This window comes from Prinia subflava, chromosome 8 (genome assembly GCF_021018805.1).
Source record: "Prinia subflava isolate CZ2003 ecotype Zambia chromosome 8, Cam_Psub_1.2, whole genome shotgun sequence".
NCBI lineage: Eukaryota > Metazoa > Chordata > Aves > Passeriformes > Cisticolidae > Prinia > Prinia subflava.
In genome coordinates this window covers 18,483,054-18,505,769 of record NC_086254.1, presented here as the reverse complement: position 1 = coordinate 18,505,769, position 22,716 = coordinate 18,483,054, and the positions used below count along the sequence as shown (strand labels likewise).

Here is a 22,716-nt window from a genome sequence, read left to right as displayed (position 1 = left end):
CCGGGCTGGAACGGGCCCCGGCTTGCCGGGACAGGTGCCGGGGCAGCTTCCAGGGTAGGGCAGGGCGAGATGTGGCGCTTCCCTGGGGCTGATCCTCCTGCCGAGCTCCCGCGGGGTGCTGAGCACCCATCCTGCCCATGCCCACTGCCCCCAGCCCCACCGTGCAGCCTCTGGACAGCCCAGCAGGTGCCAGTGCCCTTCTCCGGGGTCCATCCCCCTGCAAAACCACGGCCCTGCGGCAACTCCAGGGTGGGACGGCTGCAGCGGCCGGGGGGACACAGCGAGTGACCCCATGGCCTCTGCTGGGCCCCACTGCCCGGGGATTCGGGTAGGGATGGAGGAGCGAGTGTCCCGGCAGCTCCTGCTTTGTTCCCGCTTCGCCTCCACCCGGCAGTTGCCTGGCAACTCCATCCATGCGGCTGCCAGAGAGCGGCAAAACGTCCCCACATCCCCATCCCCGGCTGCACGCTCCTGTCGGGATGGCACAGCACAGCACGGCCAGGCACGGCCCTCCTCTGCTCCTCCAGCGTTCAGATCCCCCACACCCCACCCAACATCCCCAAAACGTCCCACTCTGCTGAGCTCCTCCATCCCCTTTTCCCCGGACAAGGGTTCTCAGATCCCGAGCAAGTGGTGCTGCTGGCCAGGTTCAGCCACACTGAGGGGCTTCTCCTGACAGCAGGAGGGGAAACTGAGGCACAGAGCGACCCCCCGAGATGCCACTCGCTGGTGGCAATGGGGATGCACCGGGCCACACGAGCAGGAGGGACCTGGAGCACTGTGCCATGCTGAGGGCAATGCTCCCCCGGGGAAAGGTGCCCCAGATCTGGCCTGTCCCATCCCCTCTCCCCGTGTCGGCAGGGATGGGGGCACTGCTGGCGCAGAGAGAACTATTGGCTTAATTAATTTGCTGTTATTTCTCCTAACGAGCTGGGATCTGGAGCGGGCGCTTCCCTAGGTTGGCAGCCAGCGCATTCCCCCGCCCCGGCAGAGCCGGGGGTGCGAAGCCTCCAGGCACTGCTCAAAACAGACCGTGTGTAGGAGGGAAAAATTACACCCCGGGAAAAATCCCTCCCCAAGCCAGCGCCTTAACCCACTTCCCAGCTGCAGCGCTGGGAGAAGGGAGTCAGGCATTTGGGGAAGGGGAGAACCGCCACGAGATTGGGGCAGCTCCTCCATGAGCTCCCTTATGAAGGGCTGAGACAAATCCTGGACCATGCTCAGACCTGATCCCGCTGCCAGGGAGGGAAACTGAGGTAGTGGCACTGGGGAGGGATGGGGTAGCACGGCAATGTGGACAGGAAGGTGATGCCTCCTGCTGCTGCTGCTGCTGGAACTGCTCTGGGACACCCACCCCACTGCCAGAAGTGAGGGCTGGAACTGGGAGACCTGAAGGGAAGGGAGGAAAAGCAGGTACGATGCAAAGGGGGGAGCTGGGTCCCCCTGCCCCTCAAAGCCACCCTTCCACCAGGGCCCACCAGCATCGTTCCCCTGCCCAGCCTGGCTGCAGGAGGGCAGAGCTCACCGTGATGCTCCATCCACAGGATCAGGGTGTCACAGGAGTGGGGTACAGGGCCCCCACCTCTCTTCGGCGTGGGCAGGTGGGCGGGGGGCTGGCAGGAGGCTGCTGCTGCCGAGGCAGCGCTGCACAAATGTGCGGGTGGCAGCTCCTGCACCACCAACACAACAGTTGGTCCTTCCCCGTGAGCCAGTGAGGCTGGGGGAGCAGAGGGAGCTCACATCAGCCCCCAGAGAGACAAGGGGGCTCCCCCAGCCCTGCTGCTGGGACAGAGCTGGGCTGGGGATAGGTGGCAGCTGCTTCCAGGGATGTGGGGGTGAGGGTGGCTGGTGCCAGGCACAGCAGAGCTGTCATTTCAGACCCACTGTGAGGTCCTGAGAAGGGCAGAGCTGTACCCAGGAAGAGCAGAGTGGCTCCTGGGGAGGGAGCAGTTCCTGGGAGACAGCAGAGGTGGCTCTAGTCCTGCCAGGGAAGCTGAGATGGACACTGTCCCTGTGGGTCTCAGCCCCAGGAAGGACACACAAGAGCTGTCTGCTTCCTACAATGCTGTTAGGGACATGCATCCCACAGGACAGGAATCCAAATAACACCAAAACACCAGCATGGGGGTGTAAGGTCCAGGATTTGGGTTGTGTGACCAATGCATCAACGACACACTGTGACATCTAAAATGCGGGGACTCTGCCTTGGGAATGTGGCTTTGGTGGCTGAAAGAAGACACAAAAGGTCACAAACACCAAAAAAAGAAGGAATTTCTGCTGGGGAGCCAGGCATGGATGAGGGATCCGCAGAGAGAACAAGCAGGTGGGTGCCAGTCCCCCATCCTGGTCACGACGGGGACGGGGTGGCCGAGCCACCGCCCGCTCGGTGACGTCCCCCTCAGCCAGTGCCTGCGCCGGCAGCTGGCACATCCCCACGGCGTCCCGGCACGTGCTCAGGAGAGCAGCAGGAATCGGCAGGAACGGGCAGGAATCAGCAGCCGGCCCTGCCAAGTTTCCTAATGCAATTTGCAAACGGCTGCGAGGACGTGGCCAAGCCGGAGCCGGCGCGGGGCCGGAGGGATGCGGGATGCAGAGCGGCAGCACTGCGGCACACAGAGCCAGCCAGGATCAGCACAGCCACGGTGACAGCCACCCCAGGAGGTCAGGAATCCCAAAGGGGACACAAGGCTGCCGTGGGGAGCTGAGGCAGGAGCTGGCACAGGGCTGAGGTGCTTCCTTGTGGGGCCGGAGCCCAGCCCGGTGCGTTGGGGCGGGTTCCAACACCCTCCGCAGCCCCAGCAGCAACACCCAAGTGCTGGGAGCAAACCTGGCCCTGCCGAGCTGGTTTGGGTGCTGGCTGGGCTGCCCGGGCAGCGTCGGGGTGCTGGGCGCCCACAAACCTCCCCCTCTCTCTGTGGGTTTGGCAGAGGGAGGGTGGAAAGGTCCCCTTGTGCTGGGGAGAGGCAGGGATGGGGGTCACCCTGAGAGCTCACACACACCAGTTACCAACAGTTTGCTGGGAAAAGAATCAAGAGGAGCTCCCAAGTTAAGTGTTTCCTGCCCAGGCAGTGCATTCCTGACAGCTTCCCACAGCTCCATTGCCCTTCCCCTGCTCCAAAAGTGGCAGAAATCAACGAGCTAATTGAAAAAGAGAATTGAAAAGAAGAATGAGGTGAGGGGGATGTCACTGCTGCTTACCCAAACAAATGAAAACGAAATACCCAAAAGAAACAAATCAGCTTTACTGAAGGAATTGCTTCATTCCTTAAATAAAAACAGAGACCACGATCAAGCCAGCGGAGTTTGACATCCCAGGAGGGAGCGGGGAACGTTTAGTAACGGGGAGAAGTTGGGAGAACGTGTGGCCAAGGACCGACTCGGGGGTTGGTTCTTTGGCGGCCCCAGCGCGGGGGGAGAGGGGGGTGGGCAGCAGCGAGATGGATTTTGGGAAGGCACGGCTCAGGCCACGGGGGAAGTGCCTGGTCCTGAGCACAGTGCAGGTGTCTCATCCCACTGCCTCACCTCCGCGCAGGGAAGGAGCCATTCCAAGGAGCAGCTTCCTCCTCGCCGAGGGGCTGAGTCTGGTGCTGGGATTCCCGTGGCCGTGTCCCTACGTGTTGCTCCTCTCCTTTGATTTTTCACCTTTGCTGTCCTGGGAGGGGGGAAAGAAGGAAGAGCAGCAGAGGTTTAGGGACCCCCAAACCCCTGCATGAGGGAACAGTGCTATGGCTGGGTCTTGCCAGCAACCCCCCACCCACCTCTCTGGGCACAACCAGCCCCCTGTGCCAACCTCTCCTCATGGTTCCAGATTTTTCCATCACGAGGCCTTTACAGGGCCCCTCCATCAGACAATCCTCAGCCCTCCCCATGTGCAGGAACCCACCGGCACATGCCTGCCCGGGCCTGGGCTTGCTTGGCTCCCATATGTGAAGAAGGTATGGAAAGGGAAACCAAAAACACACATGGCATTCCAGCACGCTCACACATGCACAGCTCACAGCACTGGAGCAAGGAGACCATTCCCAGCACAGGGAAGCACTTGCATCCTGAAAAACTTTTAACTCCACTGCCTGCATTATCTGCTGAGTTCTCAACATTTATCCTTCCAGAGAACTCCCTGCCTTCTACCTTCTCCAGCCAGGGCCGGATTTTTCCCTCTCAAAATCGTCCTGTTTTCTACCCTGAACAAATAAAATAAAAAATAATCAACTTCAGACTTACTTTTTACGTGGTTTTAGTTTTAAAGATTTAAGTAACTCAAATTAACTGGAGCCCTGCTTACCACCTGCAACGAGAAGCTGAGGTTTGGGACAGGTCAGAGATGAGACAGTTTAAGATTTCTCCTTACAAATGAACAATGTTATTTTTTTGGGGATGGGAGGAGGAGGAACTGCAGCCTCACACACACCAGTGACACCACACACACACACAAGGACTGAGGGTGAGGGGATGGTACCTCTGGAGGGGGCGGCTTGATGGTCACAGGCTGGGACGTCCGGCGGGGCGGGGAGGGCTTGGGCTGCACCTGCTGCTGGACAGTGTTGTAGTAGGTGACCCCCCCATACACCTGGGACTGCGCCTGCAGGAGCAGCAGGATCAGAGCTCCGGGCTGGGGGGCCCTGCCAGCCCCTCCTGGCACCCACTGGGGCTGGACAGCTGTCCCCAGCCAGAGCCAAGAGGGGCTGTGCCCCACAGGGATCAGCTCCCGAGGCCCCTTGGGTGTCCTCACCCCTCACCAAGGTCCCCCCACTCTGGTAGGGACGGGACACAGCCCGTGCAGATGGGATTCCCTCACTCTGCAGTGCAAGGAATGTCTGAACTTCCCAACAGCAGTTTTTCTGCCTGGACACAGCTCCCCTGCACATCCAGCCCTGCAGCTGGGAGGAAACTGCCCTCAAAGCAGGGTGAGGTCCTGCCGGGATCAGCTGGAGCAGTGGGAAGGGCAGGCATGGTTGGGAGCTCAGGGAACATGCAGCTCTCCAGCCTTCCACGGCGTGTCAGCCCTGCTCCAGTCACAGGGTGTCAGCCCTGCTCCAGCCACGGCAGCACCAGGATCAGGTTTGCTCTGGTCTCATCTGCCTTTTCAAGGATCTGGTCTGATCTGCCTTCTCACAAGGATTAGATCTGGTCTGATCCTCAGACAGATCCAACTCAATCTGTCTCCTCAGGGATCTGATTTGTCTCCTCACAGGAATCTGGTCTGCTCTGATCCATGGCCCTACAGGATCTGGTCTGATCTGAATCCTCAGAGACCAAATCCCATCTGCCTCCTCGCTGCCCGGCAGCGACCTTAGATACAGAGTTGGGCCACAGAGCAGGAAAATCCATCCCTGTGCTGCTCACACCAGCCAGTTCCCAGCCTCCATCTCAACCAGAACTGACTTCCAAAGCCATTCCCAAAGTATCCTTGGCTCACAGGGCCCTGGAGGGGCTGTTTCCCTGTTCCACAAGGGAACACCTCAATTCCAGTCCCTCCCAGGACAGGATTTCACCCACTGCCCACCACACTCCGTGAGCAGCCATGAGAACAATCCTCTCTGGGGTGACAGCAGCCTTTCCCCACGGAGCACCTGGAAGAACACACCCCACACTCCCCCACAGCCCGGCTTACCTGTGTGTTGGAATAGAGATGAGGAGGGGGCGGAGGGGGCAGAGCTCCGGGGGGGTAGGGGTAGCCAGGATTCCCGAAATTCATCACTCCAGGGGCGGAGAAGTAAGTCGGAGTGAGCAGCTGCTGCGGCGGGGGCTGGCCCGGGGGCATGGACACTGGTGGGGGGTAGAGGCCAGGGTTTGCCATGGCAGGGGGCGTCTGGTGGGGGTGTAAACCTGGAGGTGACGGGAAGCAGATGAATGTCACCCAAAAAACCAGCAGCAGGAAGGAGCACGCTCTGCTCCAAGGTTCCCCTGCAGCCCCACGCTGGGGAGGGACACAGAGCAGCAGAGCACAGCCCCCTCCCAGTTCTGGATTCACCAGAACCAGACACGGCCCCGTCGCAGCTCCACTGCAGGAAATGATTTGTGTGGGCAAGCGGAGAACACGCTCGACAGCTCCCAGTTCTGCTTTTTCCTGAGCTACAGGGCCAGGGAGTGAGGAACCAGCCCAGTGCCCACGGAAGGGAGTGGCCCAGCCTGGTGAGGCCCCACAGGGACCTGCAAACATCCAGCTGGGAGCTGCCAAAGGTTCATTTCCCCCCATCCTGCACCCGCTGGAAGCTCCGGAAATTCCTATTTTTTCTTTCCTTAAAACTGATACTGGTTCAGCCTCACTATAGGAGGGAGCAGGTCTCTTCCATGTTGTAGAAATTAAGGAAAATGGATTCCCCCCTGTGATAGAGGCTGTGGAAGAGCTGAGTTCTCTGTTCCCCAGGTTCAGGGGTGTCCCACTGGCTCCTCACCTGGATGAGGGAGGTGCATCTCCGGCTGCACAATCATCCCTTGGGGCGGCAGCGGGGCTGGGTTCTCACCGTGGGTGTAGATTGGTCCCTGGAATTGCACTGCAACAACACATGACAGGCTGTGAGGAAAAGCTCCATGGAATTTCATTCCCCTGAAGCTGAGCACACGGCCCAGCCCGCCCCGAGGGTTCCCACAGCGGCTCCCGGGCTCACAGATGCCACATGGTCCCTAAAGAAAAGCCTCCTACTCTCTTTAGAAAGCAGGAAAATACTCAGGGAATTTCTTCTCTAACACTTTAAATGCTGGAGGGAATTCCTAATCCATCCCCAGTCCTGTTCTCCCATGCTCAAACGTCAAAGACCTGATTTAAAGTTCAATTTAAATCCCACTTGTCAGGAAGAACTGGGGTGTCCTAAGAGCCCTGGCATAGAGAGGGGATAACACTGAGGATAATTCCATGGGTTTAAACACAACCAGGCAGGTTCCCAGCTGCCTTTTAGACACTGGATGAGGGGACACAGTGTCACTACAACAAACGAAAGAGTAGAAAACCCCCAACCCCGACAGGAGTGGGGGTATCCCTGCTCCAGTTGCTCAGCTCTGAGCACACACAGAGCCACAGGAGCAGGAGGGAAACACTCACGTGGGTCGTAGTAGTGCCCTTCCATGATGCTGATGTGCATAGGGGGCGCGGGCTCCGGCACGGGGGGTCTCTGCCTCTGCGATGAGTAGCGCTTCACACGGCCCCCCGGCACCGCCTGCGAGAGTCCAGGGGTCAGGGGGGCTGTGGGGCACCCACCCAACACCCCTGACCCCCAAACCTCCCCAGGGTCACCCCCAAACACCCCCACAGGGGAAAGGCATTGATAGCCTGCAATTCCAACCCCGACACAACAAGAGCCCGGGGCCGGAGCTCCGGGATCGCGCGTTACCATCTCCTCCATCCGGTTAAACTGCGGCGGTGGCCCGGTTCCCACGTGCACGTGGTTGGGAATACCTGAGGAAGGAGCAGACCGGTTATTACCGAGGTTTGTGCCGGTTCCCAGGCCGGAGCCGCCTCGCCCGGGGCCGTGGCTGCGGCTCAGCTCTCGCTCCCATGACACAGAACCTTTGGACTTCACGGCCCCGGTGATTTTAAATATTTCGGGACGAATTAAAGGCTGTTTTGTCACTGCACACTCACCCACGGTGCTCAGCAACGCCTAAATCCTGCTTCAGAACTAAATCCCCAGCTTGAAACTCAGGTCCTGCTCTGAGCTCTGTGTCTGCTGAGACACAGATCTTTTCCAGGTGGATCAAGGATCCATGTGGGAGCTGAAGGTGCAGTTCAAACCCTCTGCAGGGTGTAAACACTTTTATCACAGGCTCCTTTGGATTCAAACAGCAAATTGAATCCATGTGAACTCACAGTGAAGTGTATTTTAAACCGTGGCTTAAAACCACGGTGCCAAGGTGATCATAGGTGATTCCAAAGGAGTGAAAATGGACAAAATAAACACTGGAAGTGCTCATGGATCACTGACAGTGCAAATACAGGCAGAGGGATACAGAATGGACTGATGAGAGCCAAATGCTTTCCAGAATAACTCCTCCCTCTTCTGCTAGGGACAAAACAGGGACAGCAGAGTCATCATCCCTCTCACAGCAGAACATGACTGCGTACCTGCAGCCAAGAGCTGGCCTGTGGGAAATTTGGGAAGGTGCTTCATTTTTGCACATTAAAAAACAAACCCAAACCAGACAATCTCAGCACTTTTGAACCCTCATCCCACTGTGATGTTTCCAAACTGTGCAGGGGTCTGTTCTCACAGACTTCAGAGTCCCACCAGAACCAAGTGACTCTGGTTCCATGACCTCAGCCTCACAGATGCTTATGAAAGCAGCAAGTCGCTTCCTTCTCCTTGCTCCAGTTTTACTCCCCTCGGGGAGCATTCTAACACTTCCCAGAACACACTCTAATTCTGCAAAGGGATAATTATACCTGGATGACCTCTCTGTGGATGCGCAACTGGATCTGTCCTCAGCTGGCACCAGCTCTGTCCCATGTCCCTCCCTCCTCCCTGGCACAAAGGGATTTGCCAATCCCAGCCAGGCCTCAGGTATTGGCAACCAAATCCCAGTGCCAGGAAATGAGCTGATAAACAGGGAAAAGTTCCTTCCTGCTCCAAGCAAGACACCACAGAGCCCAATTATTGATCCTTATCTCGTGCTCTCCTGCAGCAGGGGTCAGCCTTGCTGTGATTCACATCACAGGGAAAGCACCTCCCATCCCTCCCAGCCCTAATTCCATTCACCTACACTGAAACGTTTAATTTCCCTTTTTCCCTGCTGTTGTATCCATACTGCACTTTCTCAGCAGGAACCATCAACTCTGCACCCACCCCGGGAGGGGGCTCAGGCAGAGACAGCTTAGCTGTGACCACCTGCACAGATCAGGAGGCACTGGGCTGCTGGAAAACCAGGAGGCTGCTCCCACTTACCCCTCAGCTCCCGGGGCGGGATGAACTGGGACTGCCCCGGGCTCCAGTTCTGCTCTGTCAGGTTCATCTGGGTCATCTCCCGCTCCAGTCCATCCACGCTGGATTCCACTGGTGACTCCCAGCTGCTCTTGGCTGGCGGGGGGGAGGTCTCGGCCGGTGTGGGTTTTGGAATCACGGGAGCCAGCCCCTCAGAAGCAGGCACTTCCTCCGCCAGCTTCCCTGCCTCCCCAGCCTTCACTCTGGTCCTTCTTGCCCGGGAATAAGATTTTTTCTCCACTGGTCTGTCCGGCGGCGGCTGCGCAGCGTCGGCAGCCGTGGCTTGGTTTTCCAGAGCCCCCTCCTCCTTGCCAGGGCTGCCATGGACATGTGCCACCTCCAGCTCAGGGGACGTGTCCCTTGAGGGGCTCTGCTCTGCACGCTTCCCTCGGTAGCCGCCCTCCTGCTTGGCTTGTTCCCCATTCCGGTGCGGGACCGTGGCCTCCGAGGCCCGGTAGCCCGGGCGGGTCTCCTTGTAGCCCCCCATCCTGGGGTAGTTCCTGGCAGGGGGCATCCTGCCAGCGCTGGCAGAGCTGCGGCTGTTGAAGGATCGTGGGGGAGCTGAAGGGCTCTTGGCACCTTGGTGCCTCGGGGGCTTGGGGGGCCTCTCGTTGGACCAGTTGGGGTCTCGCTGAGGGGGACTGCCAAACCTGAGGGAGAAAAATAGAACAATTCACTAGAAAGAAAACCCCTGGGTGGGAGGAATCACCCTGTCAGGAAACACCTCTCCAGCACACACATTTAGAAATCCCAGGAACACAGTCCTACGTGACAGAGGTCCCTTTCCCTCTTTGGAATTTCAGACCTGGCCCCTGTCCCCAGTGCAGGCCCTGGTGTGGCTCTGGGGCTCACCGTGGCTTGCGCATCCTCCGGGGTTTGATCTCGTCGGGGTTGTGGGCTGACCGGATGTCGTACCCGTACAGAGCAATCAGCTCCTGCCTGGTCTTGGGGGCCTGCTCATCCTCACGGAACTTGTCATGCTCCCAGCGCCCCTCGTCCTTCCACAGCTTCCGCTGACGACCCTTTGGCCTGGGCAGGGAGGAGCAAGGGGCTGTAAGGCCAAGATGTGGCAGTTTCGAGCAGTTCCACACACAGAGCCTGAGCATTCCTGGGGCAGGGAATGCACAGGAGGCAGGATCCCTCCTTCCTCCTGCCCAGCAGTTGCTGTTTGGGAAAGGCAGCTGCAACAATCACTGCTGCCTGGCACAGGGCTTTTTTTGCATCTCTCCTTCAAAACAAAGAGCTGAAGTGTCCTGGCAGGACGCAGAGCAAGAAGCACAAACCTTCCCAGTGCATCCCACAGAAGCAAGGAGCCCTGCTGCCAGAGGCTGGCCTGGAAGCTGGCCTGTCCCTCTCCCACAGCCCCAGGGGGAACACTCACATACCTGACCTCCTCCTCCTGCGTCTGCCCTCGGAGGTCGTGCTCAAAGAAGAGCCCCTTGCGTGGGATGTACGCGGGGTTCTTGCGATCCTCATCGTCGTCCAGGTGCTTGGGAACCTTCTTCCCAACTTTCTTCTCCACAGGCTCCGTGCTCTCCTGTCAGAAGCAGGGAGCTCTCACCACTGCAGCAGTCCTGCTGCCAGCCCCCAGCCCGGAGCCGTGGGACACCCACCTGCCCGTCCCCGCTCTGCCGCTCGCCCGTCACCGCTCCCTTGGGATCCGCCTTCTCACTCCCCTTCTCCCCTCTGGCCACCGACTCGCAGGAATCGTTGCTGTCCTGCTTCAGCTCCACCTTGGAGCTTTCTTCCTCGCTGTAATCCTCTTCCTCTGCCTGGGAGACACCCAGTGACTCAGATGCATTCCATTAGCAACAGATCTGCCAGGAATCTCCCCAGATCTGGAGTCAGATCCAGCAACAGATCACCCAGAAATTCTCCCAAATCTGGAGTCAAATCCAGCAACAGATCACCCAGAAATTCTCCCAGATCTGGAGTCAAATCCAGCAACAGATCACCCAGAAATTCTCCCAAATCTGGAGTCAGATCCAGCAACAGATCATTCAGAAATTCTCTCAATTCTGGAGTCAGATCCAGCAACAGATCACCCAGGACTTCTCCCAAATCTGGAGTTAGATCCAGCAACAGATCACCCAGAAATTCTCTCAATTCTGGATTTAAATCCCTGTTCCAGCTGTTAAGTATGACTCTTCCAAAGCAGACAATTAACTCCTAAAATTCCTCCTATCTCCGTATTTTCACAGGAAAAGCAAAGGTTAAATCCAGCCTCTCCCAAGAGAGGGAGGACCCAACAGGCTTTCTGGAATGGAGCTGGGATCAGCTGCCCCACAAAGATGCAGCATCCCACTACTCCAAAAAGGCTCCTCCACACTGGGAAGACTGCTGATCTCAGGCCCTTCCTTCCACACTGAGGGCCTGGATCCAGCCAGGGCCACATTTCCAAATTCCCTGGAGTTCCTCAGCTGACTCACTCTGCTCAGGAGCATGACCTGGTTTCACCCCCAGGAGCCTCCGGAGGCTGGAGCCGAACTAAAAATAGCTCGGGGTGATTAACCAAACCCTGCTCCATTTTCCTCTTTCAACACAGCCTTTGCACATCGGCTGCTCCCGGTGTTTACGCCGGGGAAGCCCAGGCCGGGCATTATTTTTAGGCACAGGAACAGAGTCATCCTGGCACGGCAGTGATGCAACAACCCCGCTGCCACCGGGAGCCTCCACGCAGGATTCCAGGCTGGAAGAGCTCTGGGAGCTGCCCCAGAGCACCTCTGCAGCCTGTGGTGCTTCTTCCTTGTTAACAGCATAGATTAGCTCCCAAATTGAGATTAATTCCCAAATAAACAGCTTGGATTTCCTCTGCCTGGTAGTTTGGATGTTCTCTAGCCACTGTTTCCCTCAAGATTCCCAAAACAGATGGATTTTCCTTAGAAAGTCTTCACTATAATCCTTAAGAGACCAGAACTTCTCTAAACTCCCTGTAAATCTCAAACTTTAGAGTTCTGAACTAAAAATCCAGGGGAACCTGCAGCCCCCAGGCATGGGTGGGATGGGATTCCCTCAGCATCCCCCAACTCCCAAAGTGCATCTCCCCTCTGGCTGCTCCCTCAGAGCAGAGGGAAGCTCCTGGGATGCTCCCAACCACCACTTTGCTTTTTAATTCCAACTAATTAAAACCCAACAAGCATCCCACACTCCTCCCACGCCCTTCCTGGCCATGGCAAATCCAGTTCCCAGTGTGAGGAGCCAGAAGGGTTTTCTCTTGCACACGCTGGCCCTACACCCTCCCCAGCAGCACAGCAACACTGGTCCCAGTGCCAGCGACTGGGGGAGGCCTTTCCTCACAAGACAGAGGGTCAGGGGAAGAGATCCAAGGACACAAACTGGGTTTGTGCTGGAATTCCGTGAGAATCAGTGGCTCAGCAGGACAGAGGCTGCTCTTACCTCCGAGTCCTCGGCGCTTTCATAGTCAGAGAGCACAGCTGTGGGGAGGGAAAGGAGCTGGGTCAGGGCAGGGCAGGACACGGCTCCTCTGCCAAGGTGGCACCAAACCCTTCCCAAGGGAACCTGGACACCAGCACCACCCTGGATCAATGCCACAGCCAGCTCAGGAGGGAGCAGGGGACAGTTTGGGACACTGCCCCTGTACCCCACGTTTGCCTGCTGTTACAAGTGAGTATTTGGCATGGCAACAAGCACAGGATTGGTTGGAAAAGCTGTTTTGCCTGGTTTTTTATTTTTTTTGCATGCAAACAACCCTGCCCCAAGAGCCATCACTCACCATCTCCTTCAATACCATCCTCACTTTCCTGCAGAGAGAAAAGAGAGGGGTGTTAGAAGAGGGGAGGGCAGCAGCAACATGGAACCATGGATTCATAAAACCAGAGAATAATTGAATTGTTTAGATTGGAAAAGATCTTTTAAGATCGAATCCAACCTTCAACCAGCACCAGCCCCACGTCACCAGCAAACCATGTCCCCAAAAGCCACATCCACACTTTTTGTACTCTTCAGGGCTGGGGATTCCACCTCTCCATGGGCAGCCTGTGCCAGTGTCTGACCACCCCTTCCATGAAAAAATGTTCTCTCAAAACATACTTCTTTAGTATCTGCTATCCTAACACCTTTTCCTAACAGCTCCTCCTTTATCCTCATGTCCATTTTTCCTAATACTCAGCATCCCACAATCCCAGACACGATGACAGCAAAGTCTGGCCCTGACCCTACTGCGTCCACCCGTGGAAGTTCAGCTCCAGTGACCAAGAAAAAACAAATCCCAGGCTCCCAGAGCCTTTCTCCAAGAACCTTCTAGAGCAGCTACAGCAGGGGAATATTGAGAGCAAAGCACAGCCTGTCAGTGCTGGGGGTCTCCAGGGAACAGAGTGACAGTGACAGGGGAGCCAGGATCCCTCCCCTGCCAACAAGAGCCAGGGAAAGGGCAAGAACAGGGAGTGACAAAGAGAGGCTGAGCAGGACCCAGCTCAGGGAAGGGGTTGGATGAAGCAAAGAGCTCAGAACAGGAAAAGTGCTCAGGAAAACTGAGCTGTTGTCCAGAGAACCTGCCCAATCCTTGGGAGCGTCCAAGGCCAGGTTGGACAGGGCTTGGATTAAACTGGGATAGTGAAAAGTGACCCTGCCCACGGTAGAAGGTGGAACTGGATGAGCTTTAGGGTTCCTTTCAAACCAAACCATTCCATGATTCCAGCATAAAGACAAGGATCAACCCAACTGGACAGGAAAAACCCCAGAGCACGAACAACCTGACCAAGGCAACAAAATAAACCCCAAATCACCACAGAAAAACACACAGAGAGCCAGGGGGAGCTGGAAATAACCAGCCCTGGAACCCAAACCAGGAAAGAGCTGGAAATAACCAGCATTAGAACCCAAACCAGGAGGGAATCGCACCTGGATGTGAACTGCAAGAACAGAACTGCACAGAGGGGTGAGATAGCAGCACCCACCCCCTCCTGCCCCAGCTGCAGGGACCCCAGGAGCAGGGACAGCACCCCAGGAGCAGGGACAGGATCTCAGACTGGGGAGATCCGGGCACAGGGAGTCAGGGCAATGCCCACCCTTTGCCTGGTCCTGGCAGCTGCAGTGCCCACCCCTCCTGAGGCTGCCCCAGCCCCGCTCTCCCGCACACACTGTGGGGGGCTTCAGCCCAATTCCCCCTGGTGCTCCCTCATCTCTCTGCCCCCTACTCTGTCCCCAGTGTCCCCACACCCCGCAGGTCCTAATATCAATCCCACAACTTCCCCGACACCAGAGCCTCCCCGACACCAGAGCCTCCCCCAGCCTTCCCACTCCTCCCCAAGGCCCTCCTTAGACACCAGAACCCCTCTCTCAGCCCCCTCCCGGCCCTGAATCCTCAGTGTCCCAACCCCAGACACCAGAACATCCCTCAGCCCCCTCCCTCCTTTCCCCAGGGCCCCAACCTCCCCCCGATTCCCGCAGACATCAGAACGCACCGCGCAGACCCCTCCCTCCGCAGGCTCCTCAGTGTCTCCAGGCTCCTCAGTGTCCCCAGGCTCCTCAGTGTCCCCAGAGTCCTCAGTGTCCCCAGGCTCCTCAGTGTCCCCAGGCTCCTCAGTGTCCCCAGGCTCCCCGACTCATGCAGCCACCAGAGCCCCCTGTCCCCGAGCCCCCTCCCAGCCCCTCCCGCCCGCCCCTCACTCACACACTCCGACTCGGCCGCGCTCTTCCCCCCGGCCCCACCGGCGCTCTCGGTCCCGCGGCCCCGCGGCCCAGCGCCGAGGGCCCCCGCGGCGCCGCGCGGCGGGCGGTGCGGCAGGCGGGGCGAGCCGGAGCGGGAGCGGGAGCGGGAGCGGGATCCGGAGGCCGAGCGGGAGCGGGCGGAGCGGGGAGATCCGGGAGCGGAGCCGGCGCTGTCGGAGGCCGCCGAGCCCTCGCTGTCCTCGCTGTCCTGCGAGGCGCGCTGCCGCCGCCGGTCCGCCATCTTGGCCGCGGGGCACCACGGGAACGGCGCGCGCGGCTCCGCCCGCCCCGGCCCGCCAGGGGGCGCGCGCCGCGCGGGCCGGTGACGTCACCGCCCCGCGGAAATGACGTCACGCCGCAACGCGGGTAAATAGGGGAGGAGGAGGAGGGGAAAACACCAGGACCAGGAGGCCTTTTCCTTGTTTATTGTAAAAAAAACCCAACAGAAACAAAAACAACAACCAAAAGCAATAAAAAATAATCAAATAAAACCAGCGAGCGGGCGCGTCCGCGCGTGACCGCACCCCCTCCCGTAACGTGGTTAGAACTCGGTGGTTTTAGAACTTTTATCGATTTTTTTAACAATTTCCGGGTTTTTTAAGGTGTGGGGGTTTTAAAGTTTTTTTTTCTTTCTAAAGTTTTTTTTTTTTTTGTAAACGAGTCTTCCGGCGTTCAATAAGCTCGGGGTTAATTACAGAGAGGGAGGCAGTGGGGGATAAGACTGAGGGGGCACAGGCTCAGTGAAGGGGCAGGAAAAAGAGGGAAAAGGAGGAAAAAAAGTGGGAAAAAGGGGGGGAAGGTGACGAAAAAGGGGGCATATAGGAGAAAAGGGGAGATAGGCAGAAAAAAACAGAGAAAAAAGAGGAAAAAGGGAGACACACGGAGCCCCCGCCCATGGAGCCCCTCCCCACCCATCCAGCACCAAGAGGGTCCAGCAGCACCCAGGGGCTCAGATAGGCAACAATCGTCCCCCCCTCACAGCAAACCCCTCGCCCGCCTCAAAACATTTAAATTACATTTTAAAAAAACCATGAAAACCCCCCAAATTGTGCGCACAGGGTTTCTATTTCACAAAAGAAAAAAAAGAAAAAAAAAATTTTTGCTTTTTAACTTTCCCCTCTGCCCCCTCCAACCCGCTCCAGAGAGGAAAACCCCCAAAGAGGGGGGAAAACCTCTCAAAAAGAATCCCAGGCGCTTCCCAGTTTCCAAGCCTCAGCCGGCTCCAACACAACCCGCTGTTTGTCCTGCTTCCTAACTAAACACAACGTGAAGGCAGCAGCGGGTGAGTCCCGGGGGATGTGGCACCCCCAGACACGGGATCTGGTGCTGGTGATCCCCGTGCTCCCACCGGACACGGTGAGAGCCCCAGATCCCAAGGCCACGCAGGGGCGGCACACGGGGGTCTCCAGGGTGGGCTCAGGGAGTGGAGCTGCTGGCCTGGCCGGTGGCACTGGGAAGCCAGTGGGATACGAGTCCGGGAAACGTTCCAAAACCCAAACGAACAAAACTGGGATTGCAGAAGAACGGAACCATCCGTCGGCACGGAGCAGGCAGCAGCCGGCGGTGAGCCGGTGACGGCAGAACTTCTGGTGCCGTGGAGGTGTTCGGAGCCCCCCGAGGACACACGGAGCTCCTGGAGGTGTTTGGAGCTCCTGGAGGTGTTTGGAGCTCCCAGCATCTCCCTTATTTCCGACAGGTCCGGTGCGGCGTCTGCTTCTTCTGCACCTCCAGCCGGCAGCGGCTGCGCTCGTCCAGCCAGGGCAGCTCGAAGTTCCTGCGGGCACAGCCGGTGTCAGTGCAGCACTGATCTGACCCAAAACAGCACCGTCCAGACCCAAAATGGGCAGGGCTCCCTCCCAGGAGTGACACCCAGCCCCTCCCGCCCCCAGTACTCACTGTGGGGTCAGTTTGGGCAAGGGCCGGCCAAAGGCGACAACGGGCAGGTAAGGGGTGATGAGCAAACTTTCAACTGTGGAGAGACACCAGAGCGTGTGAGACACCCCCTGTCTGCACTCCCACCCCTGACACCCTCTTCCCAAGCCTCACCATCATCTGGCTCAGGGAAAAATGAGGTAACTTCAGGTTCCGACTCCTGAATCCCTTTCCTTTTATACATTCGGAGCTGCAGCCGCTGTAGGATTCTCTGTTCCCTGATCCGCTGGATGTCCCACCTGGAAAACAGGATGGCTGGGAAAGTGAGGAGCCACAGGCAGTGCCAGACTCCCTCAAGGTGATCACAGGGCTGCACTGGCTGCCAGTGATGTGAGAAGATCCCTCCTCAAGCAACATTCCTGGTGCCCATCCCAGCTGCACCCTGTTCTGGGTGACACCCCAGGACCCTCCCCTGTGAGACTGGGGCTCCAGAGCCCCATTGCTCCCACCTTTTCCTTCGTTTCTCATCCAGCTCCAGCTTTGCGTGCCGTTTGGAAAAGACGCTGTCGTCCAGGTTCTGCAACAACACCAGAGGGGGATCAGTGAATCATCCCGGGGCCAGATCCCTCACCTCAGACCCCCAACCACAGCCAGGGATAAGGGGATGAGATGCCACCAGCTCTGGGAGTGTGGGACAGCCTGGAAAGCCCCTGTGGCACCGCTCCGATGGCTCACGTACCTCCAGGAGGTCCGAGGGGTTGGGGTCTCTCAGGGGCTCCACGACATGGTCCCTCCAAGACGGAACTGCAGGTCAGGAAGGAGGGTGTTACCCCCCACCCGAATCCCCACAGCCCCTGCTCCATCCCACCCCCTCCCCACTCCATTCCTGCCCACCCTTCCCCTCGGAGCACAGCTTGGGATGCCCCAAACCCCCATCCCGAGCCAGCAGTGGAGCTGCCACGGGACAGCAGAGCTCATCCCCACCCCCTTGGCCAGGCACACAGGCAAACCTGAGCCAGCCCCAGGGATGTGCCAGGGAGTGCTGAGCCCCCTGGCACAGCCCAGTTCCCACCGCCAGCACCAACCTTGCTGGGCTCAAGGCAGGACAAGCACAGGATTTGGGGACAGCAGGTGACCCTGGTGCTGAGTCACCATGAGCCAGAGACATATTTCCCACCCGCCCACGAGTTGCTTCATTGCTTGCTCCAACAGACACCAGCCAGGAGCCCTGCCCAGAGCAGGGTGAGCCTGAGATGAGATTTGGGAGAGCCCAGAGCCAGACCCACTGCAGCAAAAGGAGCCAGCAGCATGGCACCTTTCCCAGCGCCACAGGCACTCCCTTTGGGAACCTGGGAGCCCTTTCCCAGACTCAGAATGAGGGTGCTGAGCCCTGTTCCCAGGCCGGCTCAGCTCCTCCATCATCCTCTCCATCCTTACTTGCCACGGTCTCCTCCTTTTTCGGAGAAGGTTCCCGCAGCGGCGATGGGGGCGGCTGGTGCCAGCGGCACAGGTACATTTCGGTGGTGGACAGGTAGGGCAGGTCGTCGGCCTCGCTGACAAAGCCTTTCTCCTTGGGGTGGGTGCCGGGGCCCTTCGGCGGGGCTGACGCTCTGAGCGGGGTCTCCAGGAGCGACCGGGGTTTTTCCGGAGTCTCTTGGCTCCGCAGTTCTCGTTTACAAACAGTTTCAGCCAAGGAGCCGCCCGATTCCTCCTTCCCCGGGGAGTGCTTTGGAGTTTTACTCTTCACTTTGGAGAATTCTGACACTAGTTTTTTCACAGGCGTCTTCCTCTCCGCGCTCCCAAACGTTGGCTTCCTGCAGGAGGAAGAGGAGCTGAGCCAGGCCCATGGATCCTCACCCTGCACCAGGGCCGCTGTGGGGGCTCCTGGCACCTCCAAACCAGGGCTGCTGCACCAGGTCCAGACTGAAGCAGTTTACAGAGGGGCTTCCCCAGCATTTTGGGACTCTTCCCTCCCCACGCAGGCTTTCTTGAGGTTCTCCTGACACAGGAATGTGCTCCTGGTGCTGGGTGCCCCCCCCAAACACCTCAAAGGTCACTGGGCAGTGCCAGCCCCATAAACAAAGGGTGAAGCCATAAGGAGTGTCCCCCCGTCTCCCCACGCACTCCGTACCTTTTATGCCCCTTCCCGTTCCTGCCGTAGGGGAAGTGCTTGGGCTGCAGGGTCGGGGGAGGCTCCAGCAGGTCCTGGGGACACTCCAGAGGCAGCTTCTCACACGTCTCCGCCTCCGGCTTCTCATCCACCTCGAAGCCCTGGAAGATGCGGTGCTTCTCCCGCTCGCTGTCCTTCTTCACCAACTGCACCCGCCTTTCCATGCGCTCGATCCGCACCAGGAGCTGCAAGGCAGGCAAGGGAGGGCTCACCTTGGGGTGGGGTCACCCCCGTGGGCACCCCGGGGTGGCTGCCACTGGATGTCCAGTAGCACAAAATGGCCACTCTCTGTCTGCTTCTCCTGCCTGTGTCCAGCTGCAAACCCCACTATGAGGGGGGATTTAATGGAATCAAAGAATCCAGGAAGGGTTTGGGTTGGAAGGCACCTTAAAGCCCATCCAGTCCCAGCCCCTACCATGGCTAGGGACATCTCCCACTATCCCAGGCTGTTCCAAACTCTGTCCAACCTGACCTTGAATATTTCAGAGATGGGGTAGCAGAGAATTTGGGGGTCTCATCTTCTATGTATGCAGGATGAAGGGGGGGATTGCAATTAGCTTAAAGAGCACCTGGTGACCCCTGCCCATGGTCACCTGCCCCCAGCCCCCCCTGTACCTTTTAGAAGGGCTGCTTTGGACAGCAGAGTGGGGGGGTCCCGGCACCCCCCGAGGACGTGGCTGGGTCCCCACCCAGCCCTGGGGAGCAGAGCCCAGTGCACCCAGGGTGTGGCGGTCCCATCCCCCTATCAGTGTCACCCCGGCAGGCTGAGCCCAGGGGAAGCCCCTGGAGTCCCATCACGGACTTGCCGCAGTGGCTCCTCCATGTTGGGGGACGCGGCACTGCCTGCGGTGACATCACGTGGGGTGTCCCCGTCCTTCCTGCCACCACCGGGGCCACCACGGCTGACACAAACACTGCAGCCGGGCACGGCCACCGCCGTTGATGGCACATGGCCACAGGGCTGTGGGGCTGGCAGGGGGGTGACCCACGGCCGTGAGGGGGGCACACGCAGCATCTGTGGGGTGACACAACACCCATGGGGGGACAACACAGGTAGGGCAATGTGAGGGGGGGGCATACAAGCAGGGGGCACACATGGCATCTCTGGGGTGACACAGACAGGACACGTTGAGGAGGGGGGGGAGTGGGGGAGGAGGGATCACAGCTCAGCTGTGGGGACCCCACAGTGTCCCCCCCAAGGCTGGCAGCCTCTCATGGCTGTGAGGGGCCTCAAACCCCCGGGGTGGGGGGGTTGCAGCTCCGAGCAGCTGGGTTACGTCCCTTGTGTCCCGAGCGGTGCCCGCGGTGATGCGGCCCCTTTAAGGCCCCCCCCCGCGCCGTTTCCACGGTAACGGGCGCGGCCCGTTAACCCCCGCCCCGCCCCCGCCCTTTGTGCCCCCGCGGCTTTGTCTGGGGGGGGCTGCGACCCCCGAGGGGAACCCGCGACCCCCGAGGGGAACCCAGGCCTGGGGGAGGCAGAGACCTCCGGGGGGGCTCTCACCCCTCGGGAGGGGTGGGCAGAATCGCCCCTGGTGGGTTTGACCCCTTGGGGAGGGGGGCATTAAACCCCCCCCGGAGGGTTTTGTGCCCCCACCCGGGTACCTTGAGGAGGGGGCCCAGATGCCCCCTTGAGGTATCACTGCTCAAAGAGGGGGGGCGTTAACCCCTGCAGTGCCACGGGGGGAGAACAGGAACCCCCAAGTGGGGGGGGGCATTAACCCCTGCGGTGCCAGCGGGGGTTGTCAGCCCCGAAATGGGGGCACGTTAACCCCCGAGGGATCACGGAGGGGGGGAGCAGAGCGGGGCATTAACAGCCAAGAGGCATTAACCCCTGGGGTGCCACGGGTGGCAGGTAAACTGCCACGAGGGGCACATTAACCCCCAAGGGGTGCACTAAGGCCCAGGGTGACACGTTAACCCCTATGGGGGGACGTTAACCCCCCAAAAAAGAGGGGCATTAACCCTCGAGGGGAGTAGAATTAACTCTCAAAGAGGGGGGGTATTAACCCCCATGGGGTGCAGAATTAACCCCCAAAGAGGGGTGGACATTAACTCTCAAGGGGGTGGAATCAACCCCCAAAGAGAGGTGGAATCAACCCCCAAAGGGGAGAGAGGGGGGGAGCATGAACCCCAAAGAGGGGTGCAGAATTAACCCTCAAAGGTGAAGGGCATTAACTCCCATAGGGTGAAGGATTAACCCCCAGTGAGATGGTGGAATTAACCCCCAAATTATGGGGCACATTAACCCCCAAAGCAGTCACTGAGTTAACCCCCCCAAAAAAGAGGTGAAATTAACCCCCCAAAAAGGGGGGTATTATCCCAAAGGGGAGGTATTAACCCCAACAAGGGGGTTAAATTAACCATTGAGGGGACGGAATTAACCCCTAAAGAGAAGTGAAAGCAACTCCCAAAGAGGGGGGTATTAACCCCAAAGAGGTGGGGAGCATTAACCCTAAAAAGGGGGGGGCATTAACCCCTTGGGTGTCCCTTGGGAGTGGGAACTTTCCTGTCGATGGGCAGAATTCCACCACAATCCCAGCGACCCCTGGGTGGTGTTGGGGAGCCATTAACCCTAGGGGGAGGGGGCATCACTCTGCGGGAGGGGTATTAAAGCTAGGGGTGGTTAAATCTAGTGGGGATCACCCCATGGGTGAGGGGGGTCACCCTATAGGAGGCTGTTAAACCTAGGGGTGGTTAACCCTAGGGTTGGGGTCACCCCACGGTGGGGGGGTTAAACCTAACGGGGAGTTAACCCTGAGGGGGGGTCACGCCACAGGGGAATAGGCTAAACTGGGGGGGGGGGGGGGGGGGATAAACCCAAGCAGGGGTTAACCTTGGCGGGAGTTAACCCCTTCCACGCCGCATTCCCGCCCTCTTCCCCGGTGTCCCCCCCTACCCCCGCCTTCCCCCGCCGTACCGTGTCGCGCTCGGCCCGGAGCTCCTCGATTTGCCGCTCCTTGGCCTGCAGCTGCTGCTGCTGCTGCTCGATCAGGTCCAGCTGGAGCAGCAGGATCTGCCGCAGGCAGGCGGCCTGCCCGGGCGACCCTCCGCCGGCGCCCATCGCTGCGCGGGCCGCGGGCCGCCGCTTCCCCGGCTCCGCGGGCCCCGCTCCCGGCCCCGGCCCCGCTCCCGGCCCCGCCGCCGCCGCCTCCCCGGGCAGCCCGCCCGCATCCCCCGCCGCGGCCCTGCCCCCGCCGGCCGCCGGCCCCGCCGCGGCCCCGCTCCGCTCCCGCTCCGCCACCCCGCAGCCGCGGCCCGTGTGTGCCCCCAGCGGCGGCGGGGCCCGGGGCCGCCGGGCCGGCGGAGCGGGGCCTTCCTCCCCCTCCTCCCCCTCCTCCTCCTCCTCCTCCCCGCCCGCCCCTTCGGGCCGCCGCCGCCCGCCCCCCCGGAACGCCGTGGACCGCATGGCCGGGCCGCGTTACCGCCCGCCGGCACCGCAGGGCGGCGGCGCGGGGGGCGCCGGGGGCATCGGCGCGGAGCGGCCCCCGCCCCGGGGACGGCCCGCGCGGGGATGAGCCGCGCGGGGGGGCGGCGGGGCGGGGGTCGGTACCGGGCACGGGACCCCGGGTACCGGCGAACGGGGCTCGGCGCGCATGCGCCGCCGGCGGTGGGGGCGGTGGGATCCCGGGCGCTGAGGAGCGGCGCCGGTGCCTGCCGGGGCACCCCCGGGACGGTGCGCACCGGCGCCGCTTCCCCCGGGCCGGGGCAGGAGGGGGGGGGTGGTCGCGACACGCGGACACGCGTGGGGCGGGGGTCCCGCGCCGCAGTACCGGGGGCGGCCGCTCGGGGGCCCCCGAGAGTGGCGGTACCGGCTCTCCGCGCCCGCCCCCGCCCCGCGGAGCGCGGGGGGGTCTGGGGTCACGGGCCGGTCCCGTGGCGGGAGGGGACACGGCGGGGAGGGGGGACGACACAAAGGGACCCTCGGCTCCGAGCCGCCCGCGCGGGGAGGGCCGAGACGGGGTGGTTGTGCTGCGATTCTCGGGGTGTGCACCCCCCCCCCCACGGGGGCTGAACCCCGTCACGGGGAACGAACCCCCCCACGAGGGCTGAACCCCCCCCACGGGGGCTGAACCCCCCCACGGGGACCGAATC

At 60.0% G+C, this 22,716-nt stretch overlaps 2 protein-coding genes across 5 annotated transcripts; both read right to left on the bottom strand.

The window, feature by feature from the left end:
• Positions 1-3,218: 3,218 nt before the first annotated feature.
• CASC3 (CASC3 exon junction complex subunit) lies at positions 3,219-14,854 on the bottom strand. Of its 4 annotated transcripts, none has more exons than XM_063403771.1 (14): positions 14,545-14,854; positions 12,646-12,673; positions 12,309-12,346; positions 10,526-10,684; positions 10,298-10,449; positions 9,765-9,941; positions 8,877-9,562; positions 7,329-7,393; positions 7,040-7,154; positions 6,396-6,494; positions 5,612-5,826; positions 4,457-4,579; positions 4,222-4,298; positions 3,219-3,652 (listed from the first exon to the last, which is right to left on the bottom strand). In XM_063403771.1, exons 1-13 carry the CDS (start codon positions 14,821-14,823, stop codon positions 4,263-4,265), a joined length of 2,172 nt encoding a protein of 723 aa, XP_063259841.1. In that variant the 5' UTR covers positions 14,824-14,854; the 3' UTR covers positions 3,219-3,652; positions 4,222-4,262. The 4 variants fall into 4 exon arrangements, with proteins under 4 accessions (XP_063259841.1, XP_063259839.1, XP_063259842.1 ...); XM_063403769.1 differs by having other exon boundaries at positions 4,222-4,285; XM_063403772.1 differs by having other exon boundaries at positions 4,222-4,285; positions 5,612-5,766.
• A 138-nt stretch (positions 14,855-14,992) lies between these two features.
• MSL1 (MSL complex subunit 1) lies at positions 14,993-21,810 on the bottom strand. The gene is made up of 8 exons (XM_063403793.1): positions 21,542-21,810; positions 18,586-18,809; positions 17,892-18,268; positions 17,194-17,258; positions 16,964-17,031; positions 16,629-16,753; positions 16,479-16,551; positions 14,993-16,356 (listed from the first exon to the last, which is right to left on the bottom strand). The coding sequence occupies exons 1-8, from the start codon at positions 21,683-21,685 to the stop codon at positions 16,266-16,268; spliced, it is 1,167 nt and encodes a 388-aa protein (XP_063259863.1). The 5' UTR covers positions 21,686-21,810; the 3' UTR covers positions 14,993-16,265.
• Between the last annotated feature and the right edge of the window lie 906 nt (positions 21,811-22,716).

Coding starts and splice junctions, on each gene's coding strand:
- CASC3 (XM_063403769.1), bottom strand. CDS start 14,823: ATGGCGGACCGGCGGCGGCAGCGCGCCTCGCAGGACAGCGAGGACAGC. Junction 7,155..7,328: donor TTAACCGGATGGAGGAGATG/GTAACGCGCGAT, acceptor GGACTCTCGCAG/GCGGTGCCGGGGGGCCGTGT. Junction 4,286..4,456: donor TCAAGCCGCCCCCTCCAGAG/GTACCATCCCCT, acceptor TTCTCGTTGCAG/GTGGTAAGCAGGGCTCCAGT.
- MSL1 (XM_063403793.1), bottom strand. CDS start 21,685: ATGGGCGCCGGCGGAGGGTCGCCCGGGCAGGCCGCCTGCCTGCGGCAG. Junction 17,259..17,891: donor AAAGGAGGAGACCGTGGCAA/GTAAGGATGGAG, acceptor CCTGACCTGCAG/TTCCGTCTTGGAGGGACCAT. Junction 16,754..16,963: donor GATGAGAAACGAAGGAAAAG/GTGGGAGCAATG, acceptor CCTGTTTTCCAG/GTGGGACATCCAGCGGATCA.